The sequence below is a fragment of the Pan paniscus genome, chromosome 21 (assembly GCF_029289425.2).
Source record: "Pan paniscus chromosome 21, NHGRI_mPanPan1-v2.0_pri, whole genome shotgun sequence".
NCBI classification, from domain to species: Eukaryota; Metazoa; Chordata; class Mammalia; order Primates; family Hominidae; genus Pan; species Pan paniscus.
The window spans coordinates 59,779,081-59,802,625 of NC_073270.2; the positions used below are offsets into that span (position 1 = coordinate 59,779,081).

The following is a 23,545-nucleotide window of genomic DNA, read 5'->3' on the forward strand; positions in this document are numbered from 1 at the left end:
TAGAAGCCTATGACCAATAATGAGAATGGTTTCTCCACTCAGGCACAAGTAGTAAACAGTTTCTCCCATATGCAGGAATATTGACGACCAGTTTACCACCTCTGGGCACGTAACTTTCAGGTCCTGGTTCATGCATTTGCTGGAATGTTCCCTGGGCCATGGAGCCCAGTTCTCCTGGCATCTGGCATCTCCCCCACACTCTGCTCCCCCAGCACAGCACTTGGCATCTTGCATTGCAATTGCACGTTTATTTATTCACTTCTCTCACTGGACAGCAAACTCCACCAGGGCCGAGACTCTGTGTCTCGCCCTTCACTGTGGTCCCTGTGCCTCACCTGTTCCTAGTACAGTGTCACACTCAGTAAAGAGCAGATGCCTGGATGCATTTGGAGACTTATTTTAAATTATACGGAAAGTTATTCAACCGGCTTCTTGAACTGGTGCATTTTGGAAAGTGGGTGTTTGAAGGGAAAATGTTTAAACTCTGAAAGAAATGTTGGAAATAAGCTCTTTGAATCAAAATGTATAGAAAACACAAGAATGCTGACAGTAAGAGCCTAAAACACATGATGCCTATTATCTTTTCCCAATTTTAACTCTCCAGAGTGTTCAGCGGTGCCCAGCCTTCATAATGTAATTCTTCATAGCACCCTGGATGCATTAAAACCATAGATTAATGTGATACTTATTTTCATTAAGGAAAATAATTTACGTACAGTGCTCAGAGTAGAGCCTGGCACATTGAACATTTTCAATAAATGACAGCAAGTGTAATTATTAGCACTTCGGAAGTGCAAAGTTGCATTGTATTAAGACAAATATATTTGGAGCTCATCCAATTTTTTCCTGGCTCTGAAGTCTGCTAGTGGCACTTAACTTTATTCCCAAGTTTTGAAAAATATTGTTTTTTAAAAAGTCTGTTAACCAAGGAAATGCATGCCCTAAACCTATAATGTATCAAGTTTTACTTCCTTCTTCTTTTAAGGAGTTCTTTTCCTGCCTTGAATACAAACAAACTCTCTCAAGGTTAAAAGCAAATGCTCTTTTTAGTGTCAAAAAGAGCTTGCCTTTCTTCACTCAGGAAAAAAAGCAACTGATTCCAGGATATCTGCTTTGAAAACCAACACAAAAAAACCCCCCAAAAAACAAAAAAACAAAAACAAAACCCCCAGTTTTTACAAAGGTATTACTCCTACTTGTTGGAAAAGAATTAGTACATAAAAGAGTCTGCCCAGAGCTGTAAAATCTCTTTATGCAAACACACACCTTAGAGCAAAAGATGGTTAAATATCAATTCAGGCTATTAAGAGTAAGGAATGAAATGTGTTCCAACAAAACTCTGCAGGTCAACAAACTACAGAGACTAGGTGACATCTTTTAGGAATCATTTTTATTCCACTAACGCCTTTTCCTCCAGAATCCACTGATCGTAAACGCAACCTGTCTACTTCCGCCTTTGAAAAATGGATGGACAAATTCATCTGCATGTAACTCACCTCCTCTTTTCTTTTACATAAAACAGATGCCACAGCTGTTATTCTTCACACAGAAGTTTCTACCCAGAGAAACATCAGGATGACACTCTGCTGCAATGTGCTATTTGTTCTAGAGGGGTCAACAGCTTGCCACCTTGCCTAGGCCCAGGGTGACTGCATATGTGCAGTGGTCTTATCCCATTAGCGCCCCCGAGCATGCGTTCAGAACCAAGTGGATACACCTTGGCACACTTACCTTCCCTGCAGGGACATCATCGGACTGCCCTGATAATCCAGGAACCTCATCCACCTTGTCTTGATGCTCTGCCCTCTTGGCTTCCTGTTGGCTGTCACCTGGCACCTTTTCCTGTCCCTTGTCCAGCTTGAAGAATTTGTCAAAAAAGCTGGAGTCCTTGGGCTTGGAGGGAGCTTCTCCTCCTGCTCCCCCTGTCTCAGGTGGGAGAAGCGTGGGATCCCCGGCGGCAGAGAGGACCTTGTCTTGGGCCGGGGCGTGCCCTGGGGTTTTATCTGTGTCCTGCCCCGGTCCAGCTGCCACCGGAAGTGTCCAGCTCTCACTTGGGTCTTTGTTCGCTGGAGCTTTATTGGAGCTGACATCAAGCTTCACTGATCCAAGGGATGAATCTGCGGCTTGGTCTCCGGTACGTCCTGGTACAGGCCGAGAGAGCATCAAGAAAAAACGAGATTTAGCAGCTGGTGCCTCGGGTTTGGCCTCTTTCCCAAGATTCTTTCCGTTGGCATCCGCAACAGCACTTATCTCCATCGTCTCGGGGGAAGAAGTGGCCACATTATCCGTCTTGACACTTATTCCCAAGTCGACTGTAAACACAAACATAAACAGCGGTTATTCAGCCAAGCCGGGAAATTCAGGCACTAATAATGGACTCCAGACATTTTTTATACAAAAGCCATACTGCATACTGGAACTGTGTTGTTCTCTGGTCATTCTGAAAGGCAGAAGTTAGCTCTCCAGATCTCCTTGGACCCTGCTTTTCTTGGGAGAGGAGAAGGCAAGGTTGGTGAGGAGGGAAAGCTACTTAATGGAAAGTCACTAGCTGCCAGGTGTGGAATGAGTGATATTCAATGTTAATTAATCTTCTTTTATCTGTGTAAGAACTCCGTGAGCAGCATATTGTCATGATGTCAACTGGGAGGCAGTACAGCAGTTAGGAGCTTGGGTTCTGAAGCTAGAACAAGGTTTCTCAACCTCAGCACTACTCACATTTGAAGCCAGATTATTCTTTGTTAGGGAGGCTCATCCCGTGCCTCATAGGCTGATTAGCAGCATCCCTGGCCTCTGCCCACTAGACGCCAGTCACATTTCCCAGTCATGGCAACCAAAAATATCTCTAGTCATTGCTAAATGTCCCCTGGAGGACAAAATCTCTTACGTTTGAGAGGCACTGAGCTGAAATGTATTTTTGAATCCAGATTATCTAATTTTCTGTGCCTCAACTTTCTGGTAAAAGGAGACAGATAATAAATCTACCTCGTAATTTTGTTAGGAAGATTACATGAGTTAATAGTTTTAAAGCAAGTACAATAGCGCCTGGAATATATTAAGTGCTTAATAAATATCACAAACATTAGTTATCATTATTCATGAGTGAGAAAACTGACAGTCAGAGAGGTCAGTACACCCTCCCCTGGCTGCCCAGTAAGCTAGTAAGCAGCAGAGTCTGGCTTCAGGCAGAAATCTGACTTCTAAGTTCATGCACTCTCTGTCTTACCAGGGACTTGTATTAGCATAGACTGTGAAGAATATGGGAAGATTTTTAAAATACAGTACTCAGAAAATTTCTCTTTGAAAGGCTGGAAGAGCAGATATCCGCACAAGAAGGCAAATTAGACCTCAGGCCAGTGTGGAATTAAAGGTGTAGGGTTATCTGGTCAAGACTGTGTGTGTGGATACAGGCTCCAACCCCTCCAGGCAAGGGCACTGTTTCCAACATCCACCCTTTCTCCTTTGACCTCTACCTTGACCTAAATTAACTATAAAAGGTCCTTCTTTTCTAGGACCCTACTATAAATCAGTGTAATATTCAGGAAAAAAAGAACACCAAGAATGTTGGGATCCCAGTTAAAGATCAAGATTCTCTACTGATAAGCTGTGTGATATTGAGTAAATCACTAAAAATCTTTGAATCTCTTCATTTGTAAAATGGGAATATTGGTAGTCCTACTGCAGGGTTGTTGTAATGCTTAAAGAAGAAAAGTCATGCAAAGGATCTGGCACAATGCCTTTTCCATAATAGGTGCTTAGTAATTGACACATACTGTTATAACTTTTCAGGTTTCTCTTATGCCTTTGACAACATTGCATTTTGCTTGCTATATCTGTAGTCAGACACTTCTTAATATCTGTTTGCAGGAAGACAGAAAAATAAAGGGAAGAATTGAGATTTCTTTGATCTATTCATATTGCTCATTAATATGTAGTGAGAAATACATACACACACACATACACACACATGCACCCATTAGCAATTGTTTTTGCCCAACTCTAGTGTCTCGCAGTGTCTAGACTAAACAACAAACAAAAAAGGGGGGAGAGTGAGCTGGATTAAGCATTGAGGCACAGGGAAGAAATGGTCTGGGGCAAGCCCAGGGATGAATGTTAGGGGTTTCTCATAAACCTGAACGTGAAGAAAATCACCCTGCCAGCACATTGATCTTCTAGCTCTTCTTAACCTTTTTTTCTGTGATTCAGGAATTCATAATGATAGAAAATATTATACTAAAGAAGAAAAAAAGAGGGAGAATAAGTAAGTGATAGATGGATGCATCAGGGTGTAAAGTTAGCAAGTAAGGCTGTTGAAGTGTCAGAGTGAATATAAATGAATTGTGGGAATGGTCCATGCCAGGAGAAGAGGGAATGGTTGACAAAAAGGGAAATGCTAAGATTCAAAACAGGGAAGGGCTTTTCAAAATGCCAAGAGCACCAACTTATTTCTTTCAGTTTAATTCCTCTCTTCCTTACCCACTGGCTGGAAAGCAAAGGAGCTAGTGGTAAGTAAGAGTGTTATAGCCAGAGAAAAAGTCTTCGAAAAACACAAAGTACTTTCCATGGACAACCTTTTTTATTTTAAAGTGCCAATATGTTGCTTTGAAAAAGAATAAATTCCTTATATCCAGGTATCTGGACTAGACTTCCGTGCATTTAGTGATTATAGCAAATCCAAACAGTAGCTTTTGATATCAGAGAATGGGTAAAGTGTTTTTGACAATTTCTAAGAACTTAGAGTTCTTAGGTGATACATTCCATGCAACTGAAGCTCTGCTCTCCAAATTTAGGTGGGTACATACCCAAGTCCATCACCTGGGGCTTCTATTTCCTTTGCTCAGATGCTCACCTCCTAGGTGGGCACCTGACATAAGATAGACTAATAAAAATAAATCCTGTAACTTTTGATACTCCTATTAAAAAAGAGTTGCAAACCAATAGGAGGTACACTTGAGAATCAGCACAAATGAAAGTAGAACCTGGAAATCCAGGAAGCAGATACCCAATCATGTCATTTAAACATATAGATCCAGCTGTGCCTGAAGCTGAACTTTAGCATTACATAAGCCAATAAATCACTCTTCCCCAACTTACGCCAGTTGAAATTGAATACATACTCAGTGACTTTGAGAGAGTTCCAGGGAATTGGTCAGTCCCTGTTTCACTTGTAAATACACAGCAATCAAGCCTACCAAATCTATGATTGATTGGGGTGTCTGAAAGAGATGGAGGGAATGGAACCAACCTGAAAAACATATTTCAGGAGTTCATCCCTGAAAACTTCCCCAACCTAGCTAGAGGGGCCAACATTCAAATTCAGGAAATGCAGAGAACCCCAGTAAGATACTCCACAAAAAGATCTTCCCCAAGACATCATCATCAGATTCTCCAAAGTTTAAATGTAAGAAAAAATGCTAAAGGCAACTAGAGTGAAAGGCCCGGTCACCTAAAAAGGGAAGCACAGACTTACAGTGGACCTCTCAGTGGAAACCCTACAAGCCAGAAGAGATTGAGGACCAATATTCAACATTCTTAAACAAAAAGAATTCCAACCCAGAATTTTATATCTGACTAAACTAAGCTTCATAAGCAAAAGAGAAATAAGATCATTTTCAGACAAGCAAATGCTAAGGGAATTTGTGACCATTAGACCTGCCTTGCAACGGTTCCTAAAGGAAGCACTAAATATGGAAAGACCATTACCAGACACTACAAAACACACTGAAGTACACAGACCAGTGACATTGTAAAGCAACTACATAACAAGTCTGCAAAATAACCAGCCAACATCATGATGACGGTATCAAATCGACACATATCAACACTAACCTTAAATGTAAATGGACTAAATGATCCCATTAAAAGACATAAAGTGGCAGGCTGGATAAAGAACCAAGAACCATTGGTATACTGTCTTCAAGAGACCCATCTCCTATGCAGTGACACACATAGGTTCAAAATAAAGGGATGGGGAAAAATCTACCAAGCAAATAGAAAACAGAATAAAACAGGGGTTGCAATCCTAGTTGCCGACAAAACAGATTTTAAACCAACAAAGGTTAAAAGAGAAAAATGCGGGCATTACATAATGATAAAGTGTTAAATTAAACAAGAAGATCTAACTATCCTAAGTATATATGTACCCAACACAGGAACACCCAGATTCATAAAGCAAGTTTATGGAGACCTTCAAACAGACTTAGACTCCCACACAATAGTAGTGGGAGACTTTAATACCCCATGACAATATTAGACAGATCATTGAGACAGGAAATTAACAAAGATATTCAAGATCTAACTCAGCACTAAATCAAATGGCCCTGATAGATATCTACAGGACTGTCCCACTTGAAACCATACAATTACATGGTAATTGAATGACCTGCTCCTGAATGACTTTTGGGTAAATAATAAAATTAAGGCAGAAATCAAGAAGTTTTTTGAACTAATAAGAACAAAGATACAACACACCAGAATCTTTGGGACACAGCTAAGGCAGTGTTAAGAGGGAAATTTATAGCACTAAATGCCCACATCAAAAAGTTAGAAAGAGCTCACGTTAACAATCTAACCTCACACTAGAGGAACTAGAGAACTGAGAGCAAAAAAACCTGAAAGCTAGCAGAAGACAAGAAATAACCAAAATTAGAGCTGAACTGAAGGAGATTGAGACATGAAAAACCATTCAAAAGATCAATGAATTCAGGAGCTGTTTTTTTTGAACAAATTAATAAAATAGAACATTAGCTAGAGTAATAAACAAGAAAATAGAAAAGATTCAAATAAACACAATCAGAAACGACAAGGGGGATATTACCACTGACCCCACAGAAGTACAAACAACCATCAGAGAATATTATGAACATCTCTATGCACATAAACTAGAAAATCTAGCAGAAGTGGGTAAACTTCTGGACATATACACCCTTCCAAGACTGTACCAGGAAGAAATTGAATCCCTGAACAGACCAATAATGAGCCCTAAAATTGAGGAAGTCATACATAGACTACCAACCATAAAAAAACCCAGTACTAGATGGATTCACAGGTAAATTCTACCAGTTGTACAAAGAAGAGCTGGTACAGTTCCTACTGAAATTATTCCAAAAAGTGGAGTAGGAGGGAGTCCTTCCTAACTCATTTGATGAGGCCAGCATCATCCTGATATCAAAACCTGGCAGATATACAACAAGAAAAGCTTCAGGCCAATATCCTTGATGAACTTCAATGCAAAAATCCTCAATAAAATACTGGCAAACGGAATCCAGCAGCACACCAAAAAGCTTATCCACCATGATCAAGTAGGATGCAAGTTGGTTCAACATATACAAATCAATAAATGTGATTCATCACATAAACAGAACTAAAGACAAAAACTACATGATTATCTCAACAGATGCAGAAAAGGCTTTCAATAAAATTAGACATCCGTTTATGTTAAAAACTCTCAATAAACTAGGTATTGAAGGAACATACCTCAAAATAATAAGAGCCATGTATGACAAACCCACAGCTAAGATCATACTGAATGGGCAAAAGCTGGAAACATTTTCTTTGAAGACTGGCATAAGACAAGGATGATCTCTCTCACCACTCCTATTCAACATAGTATTGGAAGTCTTGGCCAGGGCAATCAGGCAAGAGAAATAAATAAAGCGCATCCGAATAGGAAGAGAGGAAGTCAAACTATCCTTGTTTGCAGATTACATGACATTATATCTAGAAAACCCCATAGTCTCAGCCCCAAAGCTTCTTAAGCTGATAAACAACTTCAGCAAAGTCTCAGGATACAAAATAAATGTGCAAAAATTACTGGCATTTCCATGCACCAACAACAGTCAAGCCAGGAGCCAAACCAGGAATGCACTCCCACTCGCAATCTCCACAAAAAGAGTAAAATACCTAGGAATACAGCTAATTAGGGAGGTGAAAGATCTCTACAAGGAGAATAATGAACCAGTGCTCAAAGAAATTAGAGATGACACAAACAAATGGAAAAACATTCCATGTTCATTGATAGGAAGAATCAATATCATTAAAATGGCCATATTGCCCAGAGCAATTTATAGATTCAATGCTATCCCTATTAAACTACTGTTGAGATTCTTCACAGAACCAGAGAAAACTATTTAAAAATTCATATAGAACCCAGAAAAGAGCCTGAATTGCTAAGGCAATCCTAAGCAAAAAGGATAAAGCTGAAGGCATCATGCTACCTGACTTCAAACTATACTACAAGGCTACAGTAACCAAAACAGCATACTACTGGTACAAAAACAGACACATAGACCAATGGAACAGAATAGAGAACCCAGAAATAAGACCACACACCTACAACTGTCTAATCTGTGACAAACCTGACAAAAACATGCAATGGGGAAAAGATTTCCTATTCAATAAAAAGTGCTGGGATAACCGGCTAGCTGTACACAGAAGATTAAAGCTGGACCCCTTCCTTACAACATATACAAAAATCGGCCGGGCTTGGTGGCTCACGCTTGTAATCCCAGCACTTGGGAAGGCCGAGGAAGGCGGATCATGAGGTCAGGAGATCGAGAACACGGTGAAACCCCGTCTCTACTAAAAATACAAAAAATTAGCCGGGTGTGGTGGCGGGCGCCTATAGTCCCAGCTACTCGGAGAGGCTGAGGCAGGAGAATGGTGTGAACCCGGGAGACAGAGCTTGCATTGAGCCGAGACCACATCACTGCACTCCAGCCTGGGCGACAGAGTGAGACTCCGTCTCAAAAAAAAAAAAAAAAAAAAAAAAAGAAGACATACAGGTAGTCAACAAGCATATGAAAAAAAGCTCAATATTACTAATCATCAGAGAAATGCAAATCAAAAACCACAATGAGATACCATCTAATACCAGTCAGAATGATATTATTAAAAAGTCAAAAGATAAGATGCTGGTGAGGTAGCGGAGAGAAAGGAATGCTCATACACTGTTGGTGGGAGTGTAAATTAGTTCAACCATTGTGGAAGACGGTGTGGCAATTCCTCAAAGACCTAAAGATAGAAATACCATTCCACCCAGCAATTCCATTACTGGGTACATACTCGAAAAATAGAAATCATTCTTTTATAAAGATACATGCATGTGTATGTTCATTGCAGCACTGTTCACAATAGCAAAAACATGGAATCAACCTAAATACCCACCAATGATAGCCTGGATAAAGAAAATGTGGTACATATACACCATGGAATACTATGCAGCCATAAAAAAGAACAAGATCATGTCCTTTGCGGGAACATGAATGGAGCTGAAGGCCATTATCCTTAGCAAAGTATTGCAGAAAAAGAAAATCAAATACTACGTGTTCTCACTTATAAATGGGAGCTAAAAGATGAGAACACATGGCCACACAGGGGGAACAACACACACTGGGGCCTATTGGAGGGTGGACGGTGGGAGGAGGGAGAGGATCAGGAAAAATAATTAATAGATATTATTTCCTCACCCAGGTATTAATAATACCTATTTCATCACCCAGGCTTGATACCTGGGTGACAACAAACCCCCATGACACAAATTTATCTATATAACAAACCTGCCCGTGTACCCCTGAACTTAAAATAAAAGTTAAAAAAAATGCGAAAAGATGACATACCAAAGAGATGTTACTTTTCATTTTTAAAAAAGTCAAAGAATTTAAGGAAAATTAAAAAGAAATCAAGAATGACAATAGCAGTTCCAAAATATTTAGAAGGTAGAGTTGAAAATTTTGATTTTCTTAGTGCAGAAAAATATTTTGTGCTGCATGTTTTTTTAAAGAAAGTCATTTTATCTGTATATGTGATTAAAACCTTATTTCCAGTGCCATCTTCGTGTAATTGTTAAGAACTTGGATTGTGGATCACAGGAACCTGGCTTTGACTCTTAACTGCTCACTCTTTAAATGGATAACCCGGGTAAGTTATTTCCTGTCTCTGTGCCTCAGTTTTCTTACAAATTGGCATGAAAATAACAGTGCCTCCTTCAGAGGGTAATTCTGAGGATTAAATGAAATATTGCCCATACAGTGCTTACCGCAGGCTGGTAGATGATTGGTGTTCGGTAAACAGTAGTCATTTTTGTTATACTAATATATTATTAATATATTTACCATTTTGTATTTTTAAATGTAAGCCATAAGGAAAGGAATTATTCCAATAGTTTAATTTACAAACTTGAGTTTTCTAGAAAGACTTTTAAAAACAGTAGTGATATAAATCAATTTATCTTAAGAAACATAAGTATCTGGGCCAGGCAAGTTTCAGAAATGTTTATCATTTTCAAAGTACCAAATATTCTAGTCAAAACAAGCTGCTTCATCAGAGTTCTAATTATATATTTAAACATACATGCACACACACACGTTTGTATTACAATATTCAAAACTTCTGAGGAAGAATTATCTTTTTTTTTTCATGTGCCAAAGCTAAAACTTTCACTTGCTACAGCTGTGTATTAGTCTATTTCCATACTGCTATAAAGAGCTGCCCAAGACTGGGTAATTTATAAAGGAAAGAGGTTTAATTGACTCACAGTTCAGCACGGCAGGGGAGGCCTCAGGAAACTTACAATCATGGTGGAAGTCAAAGGGGGAGCAAGGACCTTTCTTCACAAGGCAGCAGGAAGAAGTGCCAAATGAACGGGGAAGAGCTCCTTATGAAACCATCAGGTCTTGTGAGAACTCACTTACTTTCATGAGAACAGCATGGAGGAAACTGTCCCCATGATCCAATCACCTCCACCTGGTCTCTCCCTTGACACGTGGGGATAATGGGGATTAAATTCCAGATGAGATTTGGGTGGGGACACACAGCCTAACGACATCAAGCTGTAAAAACAATAGCTAACATTCATTGACTGTTTCCCAGCATTAGGATAAATGTGTGTAACAAGAGGCATTTTATTTATGTATGACATTTGTTTATTTATTATTTATTTATTTGGATAAATGTCTATAACAAGAAACATTTTATTTAAGTATAACAGCAAATCTACAAGTTAGGTACTATCATCACTCCCACTTTACAGGTTGTGAAACTGAGGCTCTGAAAAGTCAAGTCAGTTTTCTAACGTTGTCCAGCTAATGATTGGTAGATTTAGTATTTGAACCCACGTTTGCCTGATTCCAAAGTTCAAACTCCCAACAACATGTGGTAACCAAAGCAAGAACAGAAGAGAAAGAAGAAATAGAAGGGAGGGAAGATGAACAAAGTAGACAAAGTTTAGTTAATAGAATTAGTGGATACTCAAGAAAAAACTATGTACAAGAGGGGGAAAAAACCCTGTTTTCTCACATCTGGGAAACATTGATATCTATATATTTTTGGTTTTAAATAAAAATTAGGTTATGTCATTCATCTGCATAAAACCATCCAAAGAAGGGCCTCACAAAATTAAAACAAAATCCAAACTCTCTACCATGGGCCACACCCTCCAGAACTTCAGCTCGTACTATGTTTTTCCTCACACCTCTCAACATACCAACATATTTCCACCCGCAGCCCTCACCACTAGTTATTCTTTCAATCTGGAAATATTTTCGCTAAGATCTTCCTATGGTTACCTTCTTATCATTCAAGACTTAGGTTATGTCAGGCCTTCCCTGACTCCTCCATCTGAAGTAACCCCTCCTGCTCACTCCTGTTTATTCTCTAGACTCCACAGAGAATTCATCACTCTGAAATGATCCCATTAATTTCTTCTTCACTTGTTTCCTCTCCACGACCTGTAAGCCACAGGTGGACCCGGACTTGGTCTGCTCTGCTTACAGCTGGATTCCAGTGCCTCCCATAGTGCTAGACACTAGGATTAAGCCAGGAAACATGGGTGAAGCAGCAAGCACAGAGCTTGGGGCACAGCCTAGCAAACACTCCACAAAGGACCATGATTGTAACCGTAGTAGGGCACACCAATGAACAGGTTGGGAAACTGAGTCTCTGAGAAGAGACTAATGTTGTGCTGGATGAAATTTCTTTTTCTGACAATACATTATCCAAATCCTCCAAGCTTTCAGTTTAAAGAGGAAAGCAGGAACTATCATTATAATTTTATTTACAAAGTGTCCATGTATGAACATTATTCACCGCCGAATCATCTCTTCCTATGCAAGCAACACCGTCCTATGCATCAATATCCTGATCTGTCAGGATTCAGGATAAAGTGGACATATACACACTAATTGCAAAGGGAAATTGTAAATCTTGCAAAAGATGCAGGGGTTTACAGAGTCTTGTAACATTGGTGAGCTGCTCAGATCACACACATGACCGTGGTTGGACAAGGATCTGGCAAAGTTAAAACAGATCACCGAAGAAGGAAAAGTGGACAACACAACACAGTAAGTTCTTCAAAAGAGTTATATTAGAATATCAAAAGATTATGTTAGGCCTTTGGGAAAACTCAAAACTTTACGAAGACCTCAAAAAATTATGCAAAAATGACCCTTCAATGGTCATGCTGCAAGAGTCAAATGACACTTCAAACAACTGCAGCTTTCTATGTTGTGCAAATGCATTTGTTGTTTTAAAGGTCGTAAAGTCAGGGTACATGTGGCAGATACTTATGACTTGGAGGAAGATGTTAGATTTGAAACTTTCACTGAATGATCGCATTTCATGCTTTTCATCTGTACATTAAAAAGCCAGAATGTCTTTGCCAAGAAATTCTAGCATAAATAAAAGAAAAGGATGGGATTTTGGAACATCGTGGTAGAATTCTTGACTATCAGCTTTATACAACATGTCTGGACATTTAGTGATGGAAATGCTGGATTCCAAAGGAATGTAGGCAAAGGTACTACTACCCCCATGCTCTTCAGAAAGCATCCTCTAAAAGCAACAGTGATGATCAGATACTGTGGGGCAAGACTGACAGTGACACTCACGATTTCCACTCTTCTCTTTAATCATATATTTCCTGTCATTCATGTGCTACAAAACTCTGGAATATGCAAAGCTCATTCAAATGCAAAGCCAGCCTTTGCTCCAACATGAGCATATATTTTCATTTAAAGACAAATCAGATGTTTCATTTGGTCTTTTGTTTTTTTTTATAAATCTGATAATAATGTACATTTAACCTGTGTTTACAACCAAAATAATTAATCTCTCTGAACCCTTTGTTTTTCCTGTCTCTATCCTCCACCCTCATTGCCAGATGAATAACATCTGCAACCTGATGTGGCATATTGAACTTTGTTTATACTCACACAAACACGTATAAGCATCCCAGATACACATATACAGGGACTGTATCTGTCCTTGTTGTTTTTATAGAAATTGGATCACATTAGACATATTTTCTGATGACTTTTGTACATTATAGTTGGTCTTCACAGTCAATAGCTCCAAATCTATCTTATCTTCTAAAATAGCTGCATAATATTCCTCAGTATGGATATACCAAAAGATATTTAAACCATTGCCTAATCAATGAATATCCTGGTAGTTTCCACATTGTTTTTTCCATTTCCACTATAGTGGAATAAACTTTCGTGTTCAAAAATCCTAAACTGGTGCTATATTTCTATAGAATAGAGGCACAGATGTAGAAGTGTTACCCTCAAATCAATATGCATTTAGTTTTGAAAAACAGACACTGCCATATTATTTTCTTAAAAAGGCTCTACAGATTCACATTTCCAGCAGCAATGAGTGTCTCAAGCACCTTTTAAGTGGTAAGCAGCTTACCAGGGGAGGTGGCCTATTATTCTATCAGTGGCTTCAGTTGTTAGGACACCACGGGTCAGCTGTGGAGATACGGTTGTGGGGCAGGTTGAGTTCAGGACACATAGAAGATTGCCAAAGGGTGACTATTATTACTTTGAGACTCTGGAAAAATTAGCCAGGAAACAGAGACAAGAGGCTCAGGGTGCAGCAAAGCAGCCAAATCAGGACGATATTGTTTTCTTTGGAGCAGATATACTAATGGCCAAGGAACTCATAAAAAGATGCCTAATGTCATCTCATTAGGGAAGTGCAGTCAAAGCCACAGCATGATACGTCTTCACACCCACGAGGATGGCCATAATCAGAGAGACAATAACCAGTGGTAGGGAAGATGTGAAAAAATCGGAATGCTCATGTATTGCTGGTAGGAATGTGACATGGTGCAGCTGCTTTGGAAAGCAGTTTAACAGTTCCTGGAAAAGTTAAACATGGAGTTACCCTAAGACCCAGCAATTCCATTCCTAGGTAAGCAAGAAAATGAAAACATATGGCCACACAAAAACTTGTACACAAATGTCCATAGCAGCATTTTCATAATAGCTGAAAAGTGGAAACAACCCAAATATCCATCAATTGGAAAAAGGAAATCTAGCATTTGCATATAATAGAGTATTAATCAGCCGTAAGAAGAAACAAAGCACCGATCCACGTTATATCATGCTTTATACTTGGAAGCATGATGCTAAGTGAAAGACGCCAGACACAAAAAGCAAAATATTGTATGATTCCATTTATATAAAGTGTCTAGAATAGGCAAATCCATAGAGGCAGAAAACAGATTAGTGGTTGCCAGTGGCTGGGAATAGGGAAAAAACTCAGCGCTAAAGGGTAGGGAGTTTTGTTTTGGAGTAATGACGATGTTCTGGAATTAGATGTGGAACGGTTGCACACACGGTGCAAATATCCTTAAAATCACGGAATTGTCACTCTAAAAGGTGAATTTTATGGTAGGTGAATTGTACCTCAATTTGTAAAAAGAAGAATTAGATAAATAAACAGCAACACAGCACCAAGGGGTGGGGGTAGGAAATAGACAACAAATAGGAGTGAAGAGTTCACAGGAAAAGACATGCAGCCAGCTTTTAAGCAGAAGAAAAGATGTTTGGCCTCATAAATAGTAAAATAAAAGCACAATAAAATTATGACACTTGGCTTTCCCTTGCCAAATTGGTTAAAAAGGAGACAATTGATGACCCCAGTGGAAAGCGTATAAAAAAAGAGCAGCTGTGGCTGGGTACGGTGGCTTAACGCCTGTAATCCCAGCACTTTGGGAGGCCGAGGTGGGCAAATCATGAGGTCAGGAGTTCAAGACCAGCCTGGCCAACATGGTGAAACACTGTCTCTACTAAAAAACAAAACAAAACACCAAAAAATAGCTGGGCGTAGTGGCGGGCGCCTGTAATCCCAGCTACTTGGGAGGCGGTGGCAGGAGAATCATTTGAACCTGGGAGGCAGAGGTTGCAGTGAGCCGAGATTGTGCCACTGCACTCTAACCTGGGCAACAGAGTGAGACTCTGTCTCACCAAAAAAAAAACAAAAAAAACCAAAAAAAAAACAGCCATATAGATCGTCGGTGGGAGTGTAATTTGGCCACTTCTTTGGAAATAGCTCAGTAATATCTATTAATACTTAAAATTTCACAAACACTGTAAGTCTAACTTCCACTTCTAAAATGTTATCCTAGAAATAAAATTGCATAGGGGTACAAAGGCTTATGTATGGAACTATTTGCTGGACTACTGTAGTTGTGGCAAAAAACTGGAAATGACCTAAACACTTACTAGTAGAAACCTGGTTAAATAAATTATCATATGTCCTTGAGGACACAGGGACACAAAGAGGGGAATGACAGACACTGAGCCTACTTGAGGGTGAGAGGAGGAAGTCAATCAGAAAAAATAACTAGTGGGTACTAGGCTTAGTACCTGGGTGAAATAATAATCTGTACAACAAACCCCCATGACGTGAGTTTACCTTATAACAAACCTGCACATGTACTCTGAACCTAGATAAAAGTTTTAAAAAAATAAATAATCATATGTCCCTACAATGAAATATTCCACAGGCATTAAAATTCCCCAAGGAATTTTAGTAAGGAAAAAAAAAAGCTGTGCCCAACAGCACATACAGTATGTTTCCATTTGTTTTTAAAAAATGGTGTCGGGAGGTTGAGGAGAGAATTTATAAATAGACATGCCTGGGATACCTCTGGATATAAGAAACTGTAGAGTATTTACCTCTAAGGAAGGAAATTTGGGATGGGGCTTGGGGAGCCATCAGAGTTAGGGTGGGGATTTTTTCTCTGCCTTATCTTATTATGCATATCGCTCAGAATGTTTGCTATGTGTATGCACCTACCCCATCCATTAAGAAATGAAGAAATAATGAAAAGAAAAAATGAAAGTAGGGAACTAGAAATGAGAGGTGGGATTCAAAGTGGACTGAACACTTGACCTATTTCCCAATTTGCCTGGGGCTGGCCCAGCAGCGAGGCAGGTTCTAACCAATGAGCATCAGCTTTGAATGGAGGGGTTGATAGGCTGGGTGGGCCCTGCTTGCTGAGAGTGTCATGGCCTTAGGGACATCTCCATGTTGCAGAGTCTGAGCCTCTGCTTGGCAAATTCAGAAAATCCAGCTTTTCTTTTTATATCACCTGGAGTTGATGTAACTCTCAGAAGGCATTTTTAAGAGGACTCATGAATTAACCACATAGCCAACTTACTGGCTTAAGACTACATGACATAAAGCTGCAAAGGGGGCCAGCCACTGGTAACATCCCACCACCGTCCCTCTCTGTGGAAAACACAGATGGGACGCACATTGTGACGGGCAGGATGCCTGGTGAGCCCACAAATCTGCAAGCTCAGCTGAAATTGGTTACAGGATTTCAATGTTTCATTGCTTGAAGCTACGATAACTTGATGATGATGATGACGATGACAATGATTTTTTTTATAGCCATCTTTTTAGAGGGATTTGAAGTAGGGAAAAAAATAAACCTCACACTATTGGAGGTTGCCAACTATGAGGTCTGCTGATTGTTTGGCCAACACAGTGTTTATATTTTTTTGAATTGGGAAATTTCATTTAAAAGTCCTAAAATCAGGCTGTTATTGAAATATCTTATTATTGGCTCAGGGTTTCCCAGGGCAGCCATCCTTGAAACTGTGGGGAGCCCTATTAACAAGGAGGCTTTCCAGTTCCTTGCAAACTCCATTTCATTCAGAGCCTTGAGCCAGTTCTTACATGGTCCTCAGACTTGAGCTAGTGCAAGAATACCCGGGAGGGGTTGTGGGAACAGACAGCTGGGCCCCACCCCCAGGGAAGGGGGTGTTTCTGACTCAGGAGGTCTGGGCTCCGGCTGCAGAAACTGCACATCTAACTGGTACCCAGGTGATGTGATGCTGCTGGCCCAGGGACAACTCTGCGAGTCACTGCTATTGGGCACTGCTATTGCACCCACACAAAGAGGCAGGCTCTGCTTACATTTTTCAGTTCTTGTTCCCAGAAACATTTGCTCTTTGGGGTATGCTTTGCATATAATGGATCCTACCCACTAATACAGTATGCTGCTTTTATTGATAAACTTCCAGAAACTTGAAGGGCACCTTACCATTTCTTTGGTCTCACTGATTATTTTTATTTTTGTTAAATGAAAATTGTTGGTAAGTTCTTTTTGGTGTGGTAAAAGGATATGAAAAGCTGATTTTAAAAAAATGTCCACTCTAGGATTAGAATTGTAGGTGCGTTTATTCTATTTCAAGATCTGGTTAAAATGCACCTTGAGGAAAAGAACTGAGTGCAGCTGTTGTTATTTCTCAATGCTGTTTCTCTTTTCATGTTTTTTTCATGTTGTCTCTTGGTCTGTCCTATCTCTCTTGGTCTATCCTCCAAGACAGAGATGAGTGACCTTGAAACCCTGCCAATGTTTTTATCTTTGGAGCCCAACTGTGCTGCCTTGTTTTCTTCTCCGTCCAAAGAGGCAAAGAGAAAGTTGCATATTACTCGACAGCAGTTGCGTGACAGTTAAAATCAGATTGTATGAGTCATGGAACAGTAGTTGTGTCCAGAGTATCAGTCATGGTAAGTACAAAAAAGTCCTTAAAAATTTAAAACAGAAATGCCAATGTTTTATTTTTGAAAAATGTGAAGAAGAAATTTTCCGGCCGGGCGTGGTGGCTCATGCCTATAATCCCAGCACTTTGGGAGGCCAAGGTGGGCAGATCACCTGAGGTCAGGAGTTTGAGACCAGCCTGGCCAACACAGTGCAACCCCATCTCTACTAAAAATACAAAAATTAGCCAGATGCGGTGGCACGCGCCTGTAATCTCAGCTACTAGGGAGGCTGAGGCATGACAATCACTTGAACCCGGGAGGCGGAGGTTGCAGTGAGCTGAGATCATACCACTGCACTCCAGCTTGGGCAGCGGAAGGAGACTCTGTCTCAAAAAAAAAAAAAAAAAAAAAGAAAAAAAGAAATTTTCTAAGTGTATTCCAAATAACTTTTAATATTGGATAAACATTACGAGTTTAAAAATACTTATGCCAGAGGAGTGCTGTGACTCGTGCCTCTAATCCCAGCAATGTGGGAGGCCAAGGAGGGACAGTCACTTGAGCCCAGGAGTTTGAGACCAGCCTGGATAACAAAGGGAGACCTCATCTTTACAAAAAAACTAAAAAATTAGCCAGGTGTGGTGGTGTGTGCCTGTGATCCCAGCTACACAGGAGGCTGAGGCAAGAGGATTCCTTGAGCCCTGGAGGTCAAGGCTGCAGTGAGCGATGATCATGCCATTGCACTCCAGCTGGGTGACAGAGCAAGACCTCATCTCAAAAAAACAAAACAAAACAAAACAAAAAACTTACGCCCAGGTAAAAATTGTCAGAGAAAAATAAGAAAAAAACTGAATGCCCAACATTAGCATAATGGCTGAATGAATTATAGTATGTCTATACCTTGAAGTACATTGTAGCTTTAAAAAAAATGAATTAAAGTTATACCAGTTGAATTTGGAGTTGAGATGGGGAAGATTATTACAATTAAAAAAAAACACTATTAATGGATGTGCTAGGAAACGTCTGTATAGGGCTAAAGTAAATTAAAATAAAGACCAGACCTGAAGAATCCCTGAGTGGACAAAGCCTGTTAGACCACATAAATGACCTAAGCCTTGCTTGATTTGCAGACATAAGCAAAACAACTCGAACTGTTTCTTGTAAATGCCTATGCTAAAGAAAAACAGAACTTGAGCTCAACCAATTAGAAACAGTCAAGAAACTTAAAATTATATAACTGGGTACCTTCCAATGAGATGATCAAATAAGGCAACTGTGTAATTGTAACACATCAAACACATTTTATATTATGCTTCTGCATTTTCCCTTAATTCTTGCATGTAATGCTTTGTCATCAAAACACTAATTCCCTTTTGGTTTTCTTTTCTCAAATTAATGAATTGCCTCTATTCAGATACACTCTTTGAAATTTTATTGTGTCTCAGATTTGTCTTTTACAAAGTATAGAACAAAGAGAAAAATATGAAAGAAGAAATATTAAGTTGTTAGCTTGGGTGTCCTTGGAGGGGGTAGGGAAGATGCGAGATGAGGAAGAAGCCAATAAGAAAAAGAAAAAGACAGGTTTCACCAAAACAACAATAACAGAAAATATGATTGCATTTATTCATATATGTTAATTGGTATTTATGTAAGTATATATGCATGTAAAAATAAAATACAAAGAATTAAAATGCATACTAATAGTTATTTCAGTGATCTATAGCTGTGTAACAAGCATCCCCAAAATGATTGACTTAACCACCATTTTATTAGGTCATGATTCCATGCATTAAGAATTCAGGGCCGGGTGCGGTGGCTCATGCCTGTAATCCCAGCACTTTGGGAAGCCAAGGTGGGTGGATCACGAGGTCAGGAGTTTGAGACCAGCCTGCCCGACATAGTGGAACCCCGTCTCTACTAAAAATACAGAAAATTAGCTGGGCGTGGTGGTGGGCACCTGTAATCCCAGCTACTTGGGAGGCTGAGGCAGGAGAATCACTTGAAGCTGGAAGGCGGAGGTTGCAGTAGGCCAAGATCATGCCACTGCACTCCAGCCCTGTGGACAGTGCGAGACACCATCTCAAAAAACAAACAAACAAAAAAAAGAATTCAGGCAGATGCCAGGTGCAGTGGCTCACACCTGTAATTCCAGCACTTTGGGAGGTTGAGGTGGGCAGATCACCTGAAGTCAAGGAGTTCCAGACCAGCCTGGTCAACATGGTGAAAACCTGTCTCTACTAAAAATACAAAAATTAGCCAGGCATGGTGGCACGTGCCTGTAATCCCAGCTATTCAAGAGGCTGAGGCAGGAGAAACACTTGAACCGGGAGGTGGAGGTTGCAGCAAGCCAAGATCGTGCCACTGCACTCCAGCCTGGGTGACAGAGTGAGACTCTGTCTCAAAAAAAAAAAAAAAAAAAAAAAGAATTCAGGCAGAGAGGATAGGATCAGCTTATTTCTGCTCTATGATGTCTGGAGCCACAGGTGGGGTGCCTTGAAAGGATGAAGATGGCTGAGACGGCTCACACAGGGACATATGTCTGGAGCTTTAGTTCTGGCTATGGGCTGGTTCCTATGGTCCTTCCTCATACGGCATCTATTAGCTGAAATGCCCATGATGTTTTCTTTACTCACAGGTCTGGTTCCTGGACTGGGATGGCTGGAATATTTGGGAACTGGCTGGGCACCTATCTCTTGCCTCATGGCTTCTTCATGTGACTAGCTTGGGCTCTCTCACAGCATGGCAATCTCAGGGTAGAACTTCTGATATTGTGTCTAGCCTTTCTCAGAGCTAGTGTTGCAAGAGACAAGGCAGAAGCTCCAAGTCTTCTTAAAAGGCTTCTTGAAAGTCCTGTGTCATCCCTTCTACTACATACTGTTGGTTATATAGGACCAGCCCAGAGGGGACTACACAGGGGTGTGAATACCAGGAAGCATGGGTTATTGGGTGGTGGGTTGTGTGTGTGCATCTTTGGAGACTATCAACCACAATAATGCAATAGGGAAGATAATTTTATCTAACAGGAATTCTCCACTAGACTTTTTGGTGAGAAAAAGCACTGAGTTTGAGAAGGATGAGATTTCCCCAGGGCTCTTGCTCACTCCCAAGGAAGACAGAGGCACAAGGAGCTATTGGGCCATATGGGAGAGCCAGTGTTCAGAACTCTCTGTTATTACTTTAGACTGAGTGGTGATACAGTGCAATGGAGGGAAAGAAGAAAGGAGAGTGCCTGTGAGTGTTATCAGTGGAGAGTCGTCCAGGTTCTTGGTGTTTTGAACAAAAAAATTGGACAAAATGCACAAACAAAGCAATGAAAGCACAGATTTATAGAAATGAAAGTACACTCCACAGAGCGGGAGCAGGTTTGAGCAAGTGGCTCAAGAGTGCTGGTTACAGAAATTTCTGGGGTTTAAATACCCTCTAGTGGTTTCCCATTGGTTACTTGGTGTATGCCCTATGTAAATGAAGAGGATGAAGTGAAGTTACACAGTTATTTACTTGGTGTACCCCCTATGCAAATGAAGAGGATATTTCCTGCCATAGCTGAAGTGCAGTTACATCCATAGTTGAGCATAGAAAGTTGTGGGTTTTCTGCTTGATTTAGTTCTAGGAAGTCCTTAGCTTCCCTGCCTCCAGACCCTATTCCCCTACCTCACGAGGATGGGGTGTCAAACAGAGTTTCAAGGTGGAGAGTTGAGGATAGGGAGACTCTTGAGTGAGAGACATATAGCAATGTGAGGAGAGAGAAAAGTGGTGTTTAGGATGTGAGTTAGATCTCCTTAATGTCTTTTGAAAGGCCAGAGTGAGGATATGAACTACTTTCCTTTGCTCAATTCTAATAATTCTTTGGAATCACCTCTGGCAGACACTGCTTGTGGCCTGCCCAATGGCCAATCGTCTCCAGCCCCAACCATGTATTATTATTATTCGCTTGCATCTCAAAGAGATGCTTGATTCCCAGTATCCCATGCAGCTGGTATGGGCCATGTGATGTAGCTCTGGCCAATAAGAGGATGCCTACATGGTGGCAGAGGCTTCGGGAAAGGATCCTCCTTCCTCGCATAATACAAGGAGAAAAAAAAAATGGTGGCAAAGTTTGGCCTTTCCTCTCCTGCTTTTGGATCCCATGATGTAGAGATGTGATGTTTGGTTCTGTGACAGCCATCTTGTGAGCAGGAGTGACACAATTGGCTCATGTACTTGGTGTTTTGATGAGGCTGTCAGACTGCTGTACCAAATTTAGAACTGCCACCTCCAGACTTCTTGCTCAAATTAAAAGTGCTATTTACTTAGCCAGGGTTGCATTCCTCGAAGCTGAGTGCAGCAGAGTCTGGGAACTTGCCCTTCGGCCTTATTATTTTGTTCCTCTGCTACCACTGGCTTAATATGCCACTGTTCATTCATCAACCATTTCTAAGTCTTTAGTGTATCTCAGGCCTTGTGCTGAGCTCTGGGACCCTCATAATAAGAAAGGATGGCAAGTGTCCTGCTCTCAGGGACTTTTACTTGAGTTTGGAAACAGATAAAAAATAACACCAATTGGAGGGAAATAGTGGACACTAGGAGAACACACGTATTTGCTCCCTTCCAGACAAGTGCTGTTGCCTATATTTTTTACTACATCAGGGAGCTATGCTTTTTGGCATCAGGTCTCCCATTCCACTTTGACTAGGCATTGATATTGGCAAATGCTACTCTTCTCACTCATTATGTTATTGGCAGGAGCACTTTTCTCAAGTTAGAATTTTCAATCCAATAAAATGATTCCACTTACATCTTTTTTTTAAGAAAAGCAAAATTAGTCTATTCTTTTTAGGAACAATGACTAGGAGCAAAAAAGGAAAATACTAATTTTAGAAACCTTTTATCCAGGTCAAACATTCCTTCTGTTTCTGGAAAATGACGTGTCCTGGCAGGGAAGGCATGTCTTAGTCTCTGCCATACGTTAGCAGTGAGGCCTGAGAACTAATGTCATAAATTTGCTAGAAAGGAATCAAAGAAGGGCAAAAATCAGGCATTTTTATTTCTCCAAAGATCTATGAAGTTTTAGGCATAAATAATATGCAGGTGGGAAAATCTGGTCAGGTGATATGTCAGGGAAAGCCAATGGTAAAGAATAAGTATGAAAATAGCCTCTACTTTTTTTTTTTTTTTTTTAAATAGAGATGGGGTCTCTATGTTGCCCAGGCTGAACTCAAACTCCTGGACTCAAGCAATCCTCCCACCTCAGCCTCCCAGGGTGCTGGGATTTTAGGCGTGAGCCACTGCACCCATCCCAATAGCCTCTACTTTTAGTTTTGCCCGGACTCCTTTATTTCAGCACTTTTATCTTGTGCCAGCTGCTGTTTTTAGAGCTCCCCTACAAAGTTCATACTATTATTCCAATTTTACAGATGAGACTCAGAATAAACTTCCTTGCCAAGGTTGTACAGCTAGTGAGTGGCAGAGCCAAAACCTATGCTTGGGTCTGTTAGAGTCCAATGCTTGAGAGGATATGGTTCCATTTCCGATTGCTGTAATGAATTACCCTAAATGCCCCAGCACAAATATATTACAGTTCTGAAGCCTGTAGGTCAAAAATGGGTCAGCTTCTAGAAGCTGTAGGGGAGAATCTCTTTCCTTCTCTTCTCTAGTATCCAGAGGTCACCTACATTCCTTGGCTTGTGGCTCCATCCTCCAGCTTCCAGGCCAGCAGTGTAGCATCTTTAAGTCTCTCTCTCTCTTTGTGACATCTGCTCCCATAATCACACCTTTTCCTACTCCAACC

At 40.4% G+C, this 23,545-nt stretch overlaps 1 protein-coding gene across 2 annotated transcripts in view; it reads right to left on the reverse strand.

The window, feature by feature from the left end:
* The window catches only part of BCAS1 (brain enriched myelin associated protein 1), a 115,392-nt gene that overhangs the window by 83,285 nt on the left and 8,562 nt on the right, over positions 1-23,545 (reverse strand). The window contains exon 3 of one of the 2 annotated variants that reach the window (XM_055104755.1): positions 1,732-2,312. In XM_055104755.1, the coding sequence (XP_054960730.1) occupies positions 1,732-2,312 (581 nt within the window). Of the gene's footprint in view, positions 1-1,731; positions 2,672-23,545 lie in introns of those variants that run through there. The other variant, XM_055104756.1, reaches the window with a different exon arrangement.